At 47.4% G+C, this 14,698-nt stretch overlaps 3 protein-coding genes across 4 annotated transcripts; 1 reads left to right on the forward strand and 2 right to left on the reverse strand.

The window, feature by feature from the left end:
* Nucleotides 1-1,319: 1,319 nt before the first annotated feature.
* Nucleotides 1,320-4,448, forward strand: cd248a (CD248 molecule, endosialin a). The gene has a single exon (XM_061279444.1). It carries the CDS (start codon nt 1,489-1,491, stop codon nt 3,712-3,714), a length of 2,226 nt encoding a protein of 741 aa, XP_061135428.1. The 5' UTR covers nt 1,320-1,488; the 3' UTR covers nt 3,715-4,448.
* A 2,332-nt stretch (nt 4,449-6,780) lies between these two features.
* On the reverse strand, nt 6,781-7,916 carry sstr1b (somatostatin receptor 1b). Its single transcript, XM_061279456.1, has one exon. The coding sequence runs from the start codon at nt 7,879-7,881 to the stop codon at nt 6,781-6,783; it is 1,101 nt and encodes a 366-aa protein (XP_061135440.1). The 5' UTR covers nt 7,882-7,916.
* Nucleotides 7,917-10,544: 2,628 nt separating this feature from the next.
* On the reverse strand, nt 10,545-12,697 carry znf16l (zinc finger protein 16 like). 2 transcript variants are annotated; one of them, XM_061289807.1, is made up of 3 exons: nt 11,866-12,697; nt 11,565-11,710; nt 10,545-11,485 (listed from the first exon to the last, which is right to left on the reverse strand). In XM_061289807.1, the coding sequence occupies exons 1-3, from the start codon at nt 12,581-12,583 to the stop codon at nt 10,739-10,741; spliced, it is 1,611 nt and encodes a 536-aa protein (XP_061145791.1). In that variant the 5' UTR covers nt 12,584-12,697; the 3' UTR covers nt 10,545-10,738. The 2 variants fall into 2 exon arrangements, with proteins under 2 accessions (XP_061145791.1, XP_061145799.1); XM_061289815.1 differs by having other exon boundaries at nt 11,561-11,710; nt 11,866-12,696.
* Between the last annotated feature and the right edge of the window lie 2,001 nt (nt 12,698-14,698).

The following is a 14,698-nucleotide window of genomic DNA, read 5'->3' on the forward strand; positions in this document are numbered from 1 at the left end:
GGTTTACATTCCACATGGTTTTACAATCTTGTTTTCCAATTGGTTGGTCTGAGAGCATAAAAATAAGATGGAGTTGGATGATTGTAGCACTTAGCCTGGCTAGCTTCAGCTATACTGATCAGTGATGGGCTTACAATATTTACTATATCCGACAGACTGGTAGCAAGGAACATAAATTGATGAATTGAGTTTTACTCAACCGCAAAAAAATGTTGTTCAATGGCTGCTCATTTCTTTCTATCCGTAAAGCGCCTTGGGATTGTGTCGGGGGGAAGTGTTAATCGCTGAGATGCTTTTTCCCTGCCAAATATTCTCATTGTGTTGTCTGCGCGTGAATAGCAGCTCTTGTCTTGCAGTCATTCCAACCTACTTAGTGCTTGTCCCGTGGTTGCCAGCTGCTTTTCCTTTTAAAACAGCCAAAATCACTGAATGCAGAGGATTGCTTTTCAGGGGAACAAAAAAAAAAATCTTCATCAAATGATCAGCTGAATGTTATTTGGCTATTTTTATTCAACACTCAGCTCAGTTGTTGTCTCGTCTCGCTCTACACATGCATTGGAACTGGACTCTAACTCGCGTTCTAAAAAGCCAATCATTTATTCTGCAGACTCACAGGACGAAAAGTTTTTGTCCCCTGCTACCTCATTCCTTTCACACAAAAGTACCCCACCTCACCTCCCCCACCCCCATCCACCTTGGTCTCCATTTCAGTACTGAGTGGTTGTTTTCATAGCAATACCAGAGCCCCTTCTTCCTCCACGCCACTGACCTTGACAACTTTCCCTACTTCCCCATCACCAACAGGGAGATTTATTAGCTGGAATTGTTGTTCTTGAACTTTTTTTTTTATTTCTGCGAGAAACTGTATCTTCTTTCTGGCTGAGTGCAAATGTGCTTCTAGACCAGGAAAGCAGATGTGTGCGATCAGGAAGATACTCTCCCTCCCGTCCTCTGGTCCTTTCCATTTCGAGATGCATTGGCCAGTGATTAGATAATGAAAGAATAATTATTGAATTGGAAAAAAAAAGTCCGTAGATGAAATCTTGCAGCAAACAGGAAAGGGACAATGTTGAAGTTGATAAAGCCAAGTGTCCACCTTTAACTCCTTTGTGTGTGTGTTTTGGGGGTGTAAATGGCAGCGTATCAAACTACGTCCATGATCAAGATTTATGAAAACCATATGACACAGTCTTGCCTTTAGCCCCCCCATTCTGACATACATCACCGCCAGAGCCCCTCCCCCTCCTCCCACATCTTCCAAAAACACTTTTGTTTCCTCCTCTCCTTCTCCTCTCTTCTCTTCGCCCTCCCTCCCTCCCTCCCCCCCCTTCCTGCGCACTGCGTGTGTTTGACTGCGGGGAGTTCAGATGTGTTCCTGTCGGGCAGCGTGAGGAGCGTTTCCCAGAAGAAAAAGTTCAAATGACGGAAGAAAACTTGAACTAGGCTACAATCGGCAGCTAGGAAAGGAATACCGTGTGCTGAAAAAGGATGGGCTCCCTGGTGAGCGGTTCTGTGTCCCCCCTCTTGACCTCCCTGCTGGCCTTCCTTTTCTGGGGCTTTTCCTGCGTCTGGACCGAGGACTTGATGGAGCGAGACGCGCTGTGCAATGCGGACGGCTGCCTGGTGGTCTACTTCCAACGAAAGACTTTCTTGGACTCGTGGAGGGCCTGCAAGGAGAAGGGTGGCAACTTGGCCACCTTAAAACGCGAGGTGGATGCCGCCGCTGTCCATGCTCTCTTCACCACCGTGGACTTGCGACGGTCGCGCACCAAGGTCCAAGTTTGGATCGGCCTGCAGCGGCAACCTCGCCAGTGCACGGCCACCCGACCTCTTCGGGGTTTCTCCTGGACTACAGGTGACCAAGAAACAGAATACACAAACTGGCAGAGAGAGTACTCGCACGCCATGTGCTCAGTGCCGCGCTGCGTCGTCATGGGGTACAACACTCAGGACCCCGGCGAGAACTTGAAGTGGCTGGACGGGTCCTGTTCGGTGCCCGTGGATGGTTATCTGTGCCACTATGGCTACAAAGGAATGTGCCCCGCCTTGTGGAGCGAGGGCTCCGGCAACGCCTTCTACGCCACACCGTTTGGCCTTCTGAGCACCCTTCTGACCCACGTGCCCTTAGGCTCGGTGGCAACCGTGCCCTGCGAGAGGGAGCAGCAATCGGTAATGTGTCTCTCAAGGGAAGACGGTTCAGTGGGGTGGTCCAGAGATCCCCCTCTCTGCTCCGGTCCTCCGGCGTCTCACGACTGGTGCCGGCAGAATAACGGCGGTTGCGAGCATTTCTGCAAGCAAGCCGGCGCGCACTCGTACTGCGAGTGCGCCGAGGGCTATCAACTGGAAGACGACGGTCAAAGCTGCGTGCTGTCCGATGCTTGCCAAGAGGCCAACTGCCAGTTTGAGTGCCTGCCTCTTTCCGAGGGCTACCGCTGCGCCTGTCCCGATGGCTACATGCTGGCTGCGGATGAGCACGGCTGTTTGGACGTGGATGAGTGTCTCCAGAGTCCCTGCGAGCACGCTTGCGTCAACTCCCCCGGGAGCTTTGAATGTCGCTGTCAGCGGGGTTACCGCCTCAACGACGAAGGCGCCTGCCAGGATCTGGACGAATGCCTAAGCGATCCGTGCGAACAGACCTGTGAGAACACTGACGGCTCTTTCCTTTGCCTCTGCCACTTTGGGTTCTCACCGCAACCCGAGGACCGCAGTCGGTGTCAAGACACGGACGAGTGCCAGATCCCGGGAACCTGCGAGCAAATGTGTGTCAACTACGAGGGCGGCTTCGAGTGCTATTGCGAGGAAGGCTACCAACTTGTCCCGTCCGACTCGTCTTCGTGTCAGAAGATAGGCGACCGATCGGCCGTCACGCCGTCCTTTCCTTGGCTTACGCCCCAGCCTGCACCCGTGTGGGATCCCGTAGAGTACGACTGGCCACCACAGCCCGGTCAGACCCATTGGGACCCAGAGGGGGATCGGACACTTGAGTGGCTGACTGACCCTCCCAAAGTTTGGGGTTCGGATGTAATTTGGGTGACCAGCGCACCACAGGAGGACATGTTTCATCCCGCACCAGAGACACACGAGGAAGATATTGGTGACCACACTGACCTTTTGCCAACCACCGTCATAAACACACCTGCACCCACCACTATTTCCAGCACCTCTCTTTACTCGTACGAAGATGAGGAGCCGGAAGAAGAAGAGGAGACCACTCCTTCCCCCTTGTCTTCTACCTCTACAATCTCAGAAGGCGCTTGGAATTGGTGGGCGGGGTTCTCAACTGTGCTCCAGAACCAAGGAAATCCAGAGGAGAAAGTCACAGCGTCTGACATGCTTACTGATTCCAGCCACCGCAATCCATCAAAGAAAGAAAAACAGACCCCGGAGGAAGAAAAGCAGATCGAGGACGTCGCGACCACCTCCAAAGATGCGCCCACCTGGGTCATCCCCTCTCAGCAGCCCACAATCAAACATTCCGATTCAGTCCAGGAGGGCCAGGGGTCGACTCGGAGTAGCACCTGGCTGTTGGTGGGCCTCTTGGTGCCCATCTGCATCTTCGCGGTGTTAATGGCGGTTCTGGCTGTCGTCTACTGTACCCGCTGCGCTGTGCGGTCCCGGAGCAAGACGGACACAGACTGTTACCACTGGATCTCCGGCGCTCACGATAAGCAGGCCGCTGCTGGACCGTTGGCAGGAGTCAAGAGCCAAGTCTAGGTCGAGAGCACGAAAAATGGCTTTGCATAAAAAAAAACAGTCAAATTTGCAAAAAGGAAGAAGTCATGGTTAAAGCCGATTGGCATTGTTAAATATTGTGCTATCCGTTCATGTAGCAGGTGAGAGACACTGAAAACGTTTTTGTCTGTGTTGTTGCTTTGCCTATAAGTTGCCGGCACTGATCACTTGATAGCACCCCCCGCCCCCCCACACACACACACATTTCACAGCTCAAGTCCTTTGCTTTAGAGGCAAAAACTTCCATTGTAAATTCTTCAATCTTGTCGCGGATGATTTTAGCCTCTACACCATCGGCAGTGAAAGCCCCGTGAAATGCAGAGGAATGTACAGAATGTTTACTTTACGAGCAATTTTTCATCCTGGTGTAGACAAAAAAAAAAAAAAGAAAAGAAAGAAACGTTCGTGGTGCAGATGTCTGAATGTTGGATGGGTATTTCTTTGTTTTAACCTTGACTTGGTACAAATTCATCAGAACCCCCCCCCTTGGCTCCAGCTCACTTCTTTGAGTCTGGATTGTTGAATCACATCCAGCTGTTTGAAAGCGAAAGACAATCACAAGTGCGTACATTACGAACAAAATTTGCATGGGATTTTTTTCTCTCTCTCCCCCGAATGGCTTCACTTTTTTCCACACGAACCAATAACATCTGTTGTATTCCTTTAATGTGAATGGGGAGGGGAAAAAAAGGAATAAAAAATTCTTTATTTTAAAATTTTATTTTTACACTCATAAAATCGTAAGTCCCTGTGTGAACATTTGACTTTTTTTTGACGACATTGATGAATGCGTGGCATCTTTGGTGACGACACGACTGCTGCAAATTCCGCAAATGCCTTGAACCCGTTGCTGTTAGTTGAGCATTGTGCTAATGAACACCAGTGTTTGGCTTATCTTCTGTCCTGCTTTCTCATTTGATCTTTGCTCATTTTAATGAAGGACATCCTGAATCGCATGCGTCCTGCCGAAGTTTTTGCTTCTCCATTCGTTCACCAGGTGTCGAGCAGAACAGAAAGAAAACGAAGGCTCCGAATCGAAGAATGAGACAATATGATTGTGCTCGTTGTTTACAGTTTAACATCAAGTGCTTTTGCTGGTTTTGTCTGTATCTCAAACATTCTAAATAATTAGGACCCATCTTGACTTAAATGCACTCAGCGTTATTGAGAAAGCAGAAGGACCTAATTTGGTTGATTTATTACTGAGTGTTGCGTAGACGGTGACTCAAAATATTAATGTGTAGAAGACGGGCCAGATAAACACCGAGATTTATTTTCTGTGTCATATTTGGATTTACTGCTTTAACTGAGCTTCAAAATGAATTTCCTAAACAAAGGTAAGCTATGTTATAATAACATTGTTATTAGATTTTGTACATTCATCTTTCATTTTTATTTGCCTACTTGACTAATTGTTGACAAAGTAATGAAGCCCAGCAAAGCTTGTGTGGGTGGTCTTTTCACTGGAAGACTAAATTGAACTTTTTTGGGGGGTACGTACAACTTAATTTCCCAGGACCACAGTCTGCAGCACTGTGAATTTGGTTACACATTGATGACTTTTGGGAGGGACACGCGAGGCTCATGACTTGTAGTATTGTTTGACAGTCATTATGGAAGGGACTCTTGGTACAGGCAAGCCAAAAGCAGACATTTAGAAGGAGGGCATTGTTGTTCGCTATCTGAATGATGTGTGATTCCGCAGCCGCTGATAGAAAACACATGTGAGATGTTTATGTCAGCAGCCATCCTCCAACCCTGCCGTGACCCGTCGCTGTGTTCCCAGCAGTGCTGATAAAACCGACGTGTGCGAGTGTGGCTATGTGTGCATCAGGGAGGTTGTTGGCTGAAAGGGGGGGAAAAAAAAGGTCATTGCTTCATCAAGTCTGTTGATTAGCTGTTTTCCCGGTGTGGCTTGACAAAAGTCGCGAGAAGCATCTCAAGACAAAAGCCGGTCAGAAGAGTTGATGTTTGTAAGACTGAAACTCGTTTTTTTCACGGGCCGCATTGTAGTCATAGCTTCTTTCAGAAGGCCATTATGACTGTCAACCCAAATAAATGTATAGGCACCTCATATTATATACAGTAAAAGCTACAAAACAAACTGACAAATAACTCGTTTTCAAATCAGACGAGTAAAAACTGGTCAAATATAAAAAAAAAGGCAATACAACTTCTGTTTAGACCTAGAAGCTTGTTCATTTATTCTTGTCTGCGTGTGCGTGCGCCAATGAAAAGTGTTTTGACAGGCTTGTTATTTTATTTGCAATAAAGCTGCCACAGCCATCACTGAAAAATTATATACGTCGACTGTACACCCAAACACAAAGTCTATAAAACGTACAAGTAAGCGCAAGTAAGCACCTACCCACAGACAAACAAAATATACCTGTATTCGACATACAAACATACAGGCTAATTGAAAGGTATACAAGCTATCAGTCAGTACAAACCACATTCAAATGAATTTAAATGCCATTGATCAATTCCAGCCTCCCCAAAAAACAAAACATTTTGGGGGAAGTTGTTTCCGATAAAGGAAAAAGGCACCGTCTTAAATGAAAAGGTGTTTTTACCCCTTAATTGAGGTGTTAAACGCATTAGCTGTCAAACCTAGGTTAGCATTTAGCATGACTCCTCCAGCTTTTCTTGCCATTTCTTTGTAATTGTGAAACTTGTTAGAGATAGGGCTTATTCACAGCCACGTAGGCGATAATGACTTAGAAGCGACTCTGCAATGTGTTTAGGCGCACTAGTGGTCAGCCGAAGATGCTGCTAGCTAGCTAGCTCCGCGTAGATAGCGCAGAGCTTCCCTCGACCCCCGACAAGGTGACAGGTTTTAAGCAACCGTCTTTCTTTTTCTTCTATTTTGCTTTGACGGTCGGTGTTTTATTTTCACTTTTTGCTGCTCTACGAGTTTGACCCGGGAAACTGTGATGCGAAACCCCTGTCAAGAACATGGACGAACAGTTCTCGGATGCTCTCCTGCTAAGTTCGGTTTGTTTATTTTGTGTCCATACACGCCAAGCTTTCTTATGGGAAATTTCTTCACACAGCGGTAGTGCGCGAGGTATACGTTCCGTGACGAAACACCGTATCGGAGGCTGTTAAGTCTTTGGGGAAATCCAGCTGGGCACAGGTGGCCTGTCCCTTGACCGCCACAGCGCAGTAGTCCACCTGCTCGGCGTCCACCCCGGACTCCAGCCAGCGGAAGCACACGATGCGCTGGAAAGAGCGGCGGAAGTGATCAGATACAAAGCCGTAGAGGATTGGGTTGGCGCTGCTGTTTGCGTAGCTGAGTATGACAAAAAGTTGGGTGACCATGGGGTCCGGCGGCCGGTGGAAGACACTGACCAGCTGGACGACGTAAAAGGGCATCCAACACATGACAAAGACCGCCACCACCAGCAGCACCATGCGGGTGATCTTCTTCTCTGAGCTCCGCCGTTGAAGCCACCCGGCTTTTAGCCCCACCGCTCGCATCCTGGCCACCATCAGGCAGTAGCACAAACATATGGCCCCCACGGGTAGCAGGAATCCCAGAAGAAAGGTATAGACCACAAAAGCTTCAGACCAGGACTCCTCCGGCCACAGAAAGTTGCAGTCCATGGCGCCGTCCTCAGCCGGGACGGTGTCGGCAAAGATGATGATGGGCAGGATGACCACCAGGGACAACCCCCAGATGCAAACGTTGACCAATTTGGCCACGGTTGGGCGGCGGTAACGCGCCGCCTTAATGGGGTGCACCACGGCCACGTAGCGATCCACACTCAACACAGTGAGACAGAAGATCGACGTGAACATGTTAATGCCGTCCACGCTCAGCACAAGCCTGCACATGAGCGAGCCGAAGGGCCAGTGACGCACGGCGGCCGAAGTGGCAAAGAAGGGCACGCTCAGCATGAAGAGCTCGTCGGCGATGGCCAAGTTGAGGATGTAAATGTTGGTCGCTGTCTTCATTTTGGCGTACTTGAGAATGACGTATATGACCATGGCGTTGCCTGTTAGGCCCACGCAGCACACCAGGACGTAGATGGACGGGATGATGATTTTACTGGCGTCTGGATCCGGGTAGTAGTCCTCATAGTCGGCACTCGCGTTTGCCGCCGGGCCCGTCGGCACAATCGCAACGCTCACGTTAAAATCCATGATCGCTAGCCTTGGGGTGGCTCAAATGTTATCGTCGCTAGTCCTCCTGAACAGACAAAAGAAAGGAAGATTAGCAATCACTTTTTAGCCAATTTGGTTTCTGTGTGTGTGCGTGTACTGAAAATCTAAAATTTCTGTTATCAGCGCCAAGGGGATTTTCGAGTTGCGTTAACCTACTTTAATGTACGCAAACATGCTTTTGAAGTTGCATTAGTGGAAAAATTATGCAGCGATACGTTTGAGGTGGCGAGAAAGAAAGAGATGCTTTAACGCGGGTCTCCATGATCCTATTCTACAGAATTAGTAGCCAGGACAGCTCATCCATTACGGGGATGGATGAAAGCGCGGATAGCTCATTGTTGTGGTAATGGGGGAACATTCAGGATGGTTTGAGTTATCTTTCGGAGAATGCAATTGAGCGCATTGATGTGGGATTAATACCTTCACGCCAGTCCCTGTCATGGAAGTAATTGGAAGATGCAGTGAATGTCTGTTCCTCTGACCACTGGCGGAGCTAGGATTTTTTTTTTCTTGGGGGGGCTATGGAAATATCAGGGTCTTCACATAACAATCTAAAAGATATTTTTTACAAGTCTACACCCCCCCCCCAAAAAAAAACTTTAAAACAAAATCTGGAATTACCTAAAAGTCACATAGCTGTCCTGGTACCTGCAGATTTTAGGGTCCGCAGTGCCCCCCACTCTTAGTACCTCTGTCCAATAATCATGCACATTTCAATTAATACAATCATGGTAGTGTCTATTTGGAGAGCTGGTTTGTCAAAGATGCTAGTGCTGCAATTTGTAGCATCTTGCCCACCCATCCGAGCATTTGTCACCTGCGCAGCCCCACCGAGCAAAGCGCACAGCAATCTTCTGAATGCACGGAACAATCTCGCTCACGGCTTTCAATATCGGCTTGTAACTTTGCGAGTAAGCGTAGCTCTCTCCTGCGTGGTATTTTCTCACCTTCCGGCTTCTCTGGTCACTGCAATGCTTCTACTGGTCCACGAGTCGCGTCCTTTGACACACTGCTTCATCCTCTGAGTGTGTCAGTAGCATCCGATCGCTTCATGCCGCCTCTCCTCTCTGTCTGTCTCTCTCTCTGTCTGTCTCTCTCTCTCTCTCTCTCTCCCCCCTCCCCCTGGTTTATTTAGCATGCCATCTCAGTCTCCCATCCTCCTTGGCGTCTTTTCGCCAAGCTCCATATATTTCAGTGTTTCATGACTCCACCTATGCCTGTTGCATGAAATGATGCATCTTTAGCTAATGGACGCGCTTAGTCACAAAGAGGATTGAGAGGCCCGAGTGCTTCATTTGTATTAAATAATATTTAGCGTTTTTTTCCATGTATAATGCGCCCCCATGTATAATACGCACCCTAAAAATGGCATGTCAATGCTGGAAAAAAGCCTGTATCCATGTATAATACGCACCCAAATTCTGACTCCTACTTAAGTCCGTAAACGTAAAATTATTTCAGAAAAAAGATCATCTTTGGGAACAATCGGATGTTATTCTGCCGGTCAGTATCACTGCGCATGCGCTAGCAAACTCGATAGCGAAGAAATGTTTCGGATTTGTGTAGGGTACATTGTGACAGCAAACGAGCAGGTGATCGAGCAAGCGTCTGATACGAGAGCATTGTGTTCGTATGGAGCGTGTTTGAAGTGAACAGCAGAGAAGAAAGGAACAAGGCAAAGTGTTGTGAAATAAAATATGACCTGTAATACGCATTTAGGTAGAGAACTGAACTCTCGCTCTTTATATAGCTGACGTGTCTTGCGCATCTGTCATGGCGGCCTCCGTATGATATCCGGTTTGCGATGGAGATTAAAAAACAAACAATATTTGACAATAACACACCATCAAGGAGTGCATCATCGCATCAAACGATGTCGTCAATTAGGAATTTTACTGACAACAAACAAGAAGAAAGGTGATTTCAAGTTTTATTTCGAGGGAGATTTTCTTCCAAAAAAAACAAAAAACAAAAAAAATTGTACCCATGTATAATGCGCACCCCAGATTTTAGGACAATAAATTAATTAAATTTTGCGCATTATACATGGAAAATAACGGTAGTCGTATTAGATAGAAAAACTCATGTCAGGATAAAAGGCATATGTTTCGGACTGAAAAGCATTTTCTTGATTAAAAAAAAAAAAAGTATTAAAAAAAATCATGTCAGGAGTTAAGGATATTTGTCAGAAAAAAATACTATCGCAATGTTTTTATTTTATTGTAAATTTGCAATGATTTTTTTTTGCAGTTAGGAGAGTAAAGATGTATTTTGTCAAGAAGCTTGTAAGAATAAATTGATTACAGATTTAAAGAGAAGTCACATTTTCCCCAATAATCTTGAGCGTGGGATCTTGAAGTCCAACTTTGGCAGGGGAAGAAATTCACATTTCTTTGAGAGGGAGTCACTGATGGTGTCTGTCTTGTGAGTTTGATTCCTGCACGTGTGTGTGTGTGCGTGTGAGAGAAAGAGACACACACACACGCACACACACACGCACACACACACACACACACACACACGCAGCAATACTTTTTTCCTATGCATTTGAAAATGACAAGTTTATTCTGCAGATGGGTGGGTAGGCACAGGCAGCACAGTCAGTTGACATCATGAAAAGGCAAAAAAAAAAACCCCACTGATCTTGTTAATAGGTTGTAATTATTTATTGAAAAAAAGGATTGTCAGTGGTTAGCTTTGACTTCGATTGTTTTGAAACCGAAAACGCTTGTTTCACACAAGATAGTGTGTAACAGCACACAACCCCGGTTATATACACGACTCGATATTTGCACGCTTAGCATCAGCAGAGGATCGGCCGCCGTGCCGCGCGATGTCATCGGAGAACGTGACCGTATTGCGTGAGCAGACCGCCGGGATAACGCCAATTGTCAGTCGTCTGCGGGCGGACTTGACGCAAAGTCAACTCTGATGCGGTCTGCCGACTCGGGTCACTGTGGGGGTGCGCACCGGTGACTCTTGTAAGTGCCCAGGTGGCGGAAGCTGCGTCCGCACTGTTGACAGCAGTACGGCGTGGCGCCGCTGTGAATCCTCTGGTGGGTGTACAGGTTGCCCAGCTCCTTGAAGCGCCTGCCGCACTGCGGGCACGCGTATGGGCTCTCTCCGGTGTGTACCCGCTGGTGTCTCTTGAGGCCGGAGAGGACGGAGAAGCCTTTGCCACACTGGAGGCACGGGAAGGGGCTCTGGTCACCGCTGTGCACCAGCCTGTGGCTCTTGAGGCGGGCGGCGTGGCGGAAGCGCTCCCCACAGTCCGGGCACACAAAGGGCTTTTCCCCGGTGTGGATGCGCTGGTGCTGCCGTAGGTTGCCCAGGTAGTTAAAATGACGACCGCAGTCGTCGCACTCGTACCTGCCCTTGAGCGGGACCTCCTTTTTGTCAGGTCGTCCTTCCCCGTCGTCCAATGCCTGTCCTTGGTCTCCGGCGGTGGTCTGCGGGCCTTGCAGGGCTTGAGCGCCAGCAGTGTCCGGGTGGATGAGTTTAACGTGTTCCTCCAGGAATGCCGAATCGGGGCAGAAGGTTCCGCACAAAGAGCAGATGAAGGTGTGGTTGGGGAACGGCTGGCCTGGAAACACAAACAAATACTTGATGGCATACTTTTTTTTTGTCTAGGATTTACTTATAATGTGACGCGACCCACCTGCCTCAGGGAGTGGATGTGTGCCACCCTCACCGGGGGAACCGGGCACAGCAGAGAAACCGGCGGGCTGGACGTGCGGGAAACGAGACGAAGTCTGTTCCGCTGAGCCTTCGTCCTCCTCCTCATTGTCACACTCCGGCTGCTTCCCGACTGCAACGACAACTCATGACTGTTTGTCTAAAGATGACACAAGATGGCAGCATAGCACATGGGACCGACATGCTACAAGGTTCTACTGGGGGAAAAAGAACCCTCTTCTCAACTTGTGCTCTAAATATACAGCATTTGAGGTGAATCCATTTTACCCTTCAGGTCTGACGAATACTCCATGGGTGCAATCCACTCGTAGTCATACACGCGTCGGCTGCTGGACGGCAGCATGTTGAAGATGTCATCTGTGTGTCCAGGAGGCCCGGAGACGCTCATCCCGCCATCCGGCCACAGCTGGAGGGGATGCTGATCCTCCTCCTGGCTGCTCTGGTCACCTCCGTCCATCTCCGTGGCCCCCCTCGAGTTCTTGTCTTTCATCAAGTAGTTGCAAATGGCGTCAATGTTTTCTTTCTTCACCCCGGGCAGAAGGGACTTTTTCTCTCTTTTTGGATCCACGCTGATCATCTTGGAGCTTCTGAAGGCGGCGCCATCGGAAGCCTCTGCAGCGTCTGGAGCCTCCGTAGCATCAGGAGGAGCTTCCACAGCCTCCTTGGCATCTCTATTAACGTTGCTTAGCTTCGCTTTCAACAGCGCAATCTCGTCGGTTTTGTCCCTCAGCTCCATCTTGAGCGCCCGTATCCGGATGCCGAGAATGTGTCGTATCTCGGCCATGGCGGCGTCCAGAGCGGCGCTGATGTTCCTGCCCAGGTGTTCGCTGACCGAGCTCACCGAGCACAGAAGCTCTTCGTCGGACTCCAGATTCAGGAAATCGCCGTCGGGACGGCACGTCGACCCAGGAGTTTCCATGAATGCTCCTTGTAATTCGGGGGACAGGTGAGTGCCTGAATAAGTCTGATTTCTCTTGCGACTCATAGATGATTTATCAAAGGACCAACGCACTTGAAGCTAGCCGGTTAGCTAAGCTAATGTTTTGCTGCTGCACTGGGTGTATTTTCCGAAGTGCCTCGTGAAGCTAGTGTGGATCGAAAACCGGATTCGGAGGCACGTCCTTTCAAAACAAAAGCCAGAGTCAAATATGTATTATTTTGAAAGCAGCGATTTTGTCGTTTTGCGTAAGAGGCTGATAAAACGCCCTAATGTGACTTGAGACCCGACAAACGGTTTTCACGGTTCCAGAAGTGGTCATTTGGACGCCAAATAGTCGTATTTTGTATAGCTTGTATGTATAGTTTGATGAAACAATTCATAAAGATAGATACAATTGTAACAATCCTTAAGCGCACCTAAATATTAAAACTTATTTGTTATCACAAAGAATAAATGAGTGAGAACACTTGGACGCCCGAATTTCTGACTTGCTTGCTTGATTGACTGACTGACTGACTGACTGACTGACTGACTGACTGACTGACTGACTGACTGACTGACTGACTGACTGATTCATTGATTGGTTGATTCATTGATTGGTTGATTCATTGATTGGTTGATTCATTAATTGATTGATTCCGCACGTCCTGCCAATCGAGGCGTCGACGTCCTTTTGCGCAAGGCGGTGGATTGAAACAACTGCTACTTCCAGGATAAAACGATCAGAAACAGGGTGTGTCTGATTTAATTCAACAGGAACAAATGGATTAAAGGCTGCAGAATTAAGTCAATGAAATACATTTCAAAGGAAAATACTTACATAAATGACAAGGTACAATCAAATAAAAGAAAAAAGAAATAAAATAAATAAATCATGATGATAAAAATAGTTTTTGAAAAAGATAGTTCGATAATAGATTTTAAAACCATGTACAAATGTGAAAAAGCTTATTTTTTCTTTCTTTCTTTTTTTTAATTGAGAAAGTGTCTTGATATCCGACCACACAACTCGAGCAGGTGCTTATATTTTACTCTGCACCATGTTGCCCTCTAGTGGCCAAAACGATCCAAACAATTCCGTGTGCGTGTGGTGTGAGCACTCTGTGCCAGACTCTTCCAGCCAGATGATGGCAGGCTGACAGCTAATTATTGGACACAATGAAGCCATTTTACTTGAACACAAACTAGCCTCTTTTTCTTTCGCTCTTTCCACATTCTTTGTGTGTCATGTGCGTGTTGCCCTCGCTTTCTTCAGTGCACTTCACTCCCCTCGGCTCCGAGAGCAAGTCTTTATTTGCACACAAGACTAGAGTAATAATAACAATAAAATCTTTGTACATTTACTTACAAGAACTCCCAATTACCCACGATGACCAAGCAAAGCTGAACTCAGAGAACCGAACTCGCTTTGAGGCCAGTGGCGATATGAGTACACTATTCTATTTCGCAATAAAATAAATTTGGAATGTACAACAAATGTGTTTACAAGCATAACAAGACATTTGAAAAGTTAAAATCTTGTCATTTTTGAAAATGTTTCTTGGAAGAAGATATATATGCTAAGTAGAAATGACACGAAGTCAGACGGGAAAGGGAGGGACAATGGGAAAAAGGGAAGGATCCCACCTCTTTCCTTCCCACTTCCTCCTTTCCTGTCCACTGTCCCTTCCCGCCCTGGGTGGCCAGTCGCACCCCCAAATTAGTGAAGATGTGTCCTCAATTACGACGGCCAAGCAAAAATGCCATGTTGTGTCTGTAACAATGTTGGGACTGTAAGATAAAATAGAGTCAGCTGGCCGCCGCCATTGCCAATTGGCTTCAGGCATATCAATAAATTAGTGTTTCGTAATCTACACAGGAAACTGCTCCTGGATGCTCTCACTTTGTTCATGTCCTAATTAAATCACAGTGGGCAGGATGTGAAACCCTCGTTTTTGTCTTTGTGGCATCTCAACAGCCCAAAGACAAACAAACAAACTAAGGCAGAACTCGTGAAGTCAGACATCTGACAATGAGTTTTTGTCAACAAAGCCTTTAAAAGGTGGGTGTGGCTAACTGGTGGCTAGCAGATCCTCTTTTTTTTAATATATATATATTTTTCTAATATAAATACAGTGGCCACGGCGAATTGGTTCATACTAGGGGGCGCTGTTAAGCTTT

Source organism: Syngnathus typhle, linkage group LG1, assembly GCF_033458585.1.
Source record: "Syngnathus typhle isolate RoL2023-S1 ecotype Sweden linkage group LG1, RoL_Styp_1.0, whole genome shotgun sequence".
Taxonomy (NCBI): domain Eukaryota; kingdom Metazoa; phylum Chordata; class Actinopteri; order Syngnathiformes; family Syngnathidae; genus Syngnathus; species Syngnathus typhle.

What these genes read in the sequence shown, in the direction of transcription:
- cd248a (XM_061279444.1), top strand. Translation starts at nt 1,489, where the DNA reads ATGGGCTCCCTGGTGAGCGGTTCTGTGTCCCCCCTCTTGACCTCCCTG.
- znf16l (XM_061289807.1), bottom strand. Translation starts at nt 12,583, where the DNA reads ATGAGTCGCAAGAGAAATCAGACTTATTCAGGCACTCACCTGTCCCCC. An exon ending in GTATTCGTCAGACCTGAAGG is followed by an intron (nt 11,711 to 11,865) that starts GTAAAATGGATT and finishes TTGTCGTTGCAG; the next exon opens with TCGGGAAGCAGCCGGAGTGT. An exon ending in GCACACATCCACTCCCTGAG is followed by an intron (nt 11,486 to 11,564) that starts GCAGGTGGGTCG and finishes TTGTGTTTCCAG; the next exon opens with GCCAGCCGTTCCCCAACCAC.
- sstr1b (XM_061279456.1), bottom strand. Translation starts at nt 7,881, where the DNA reads ATGGATTTTAACGTGAGCGTTGCGATTGTGCCGACGGGCCCGGCGGCA.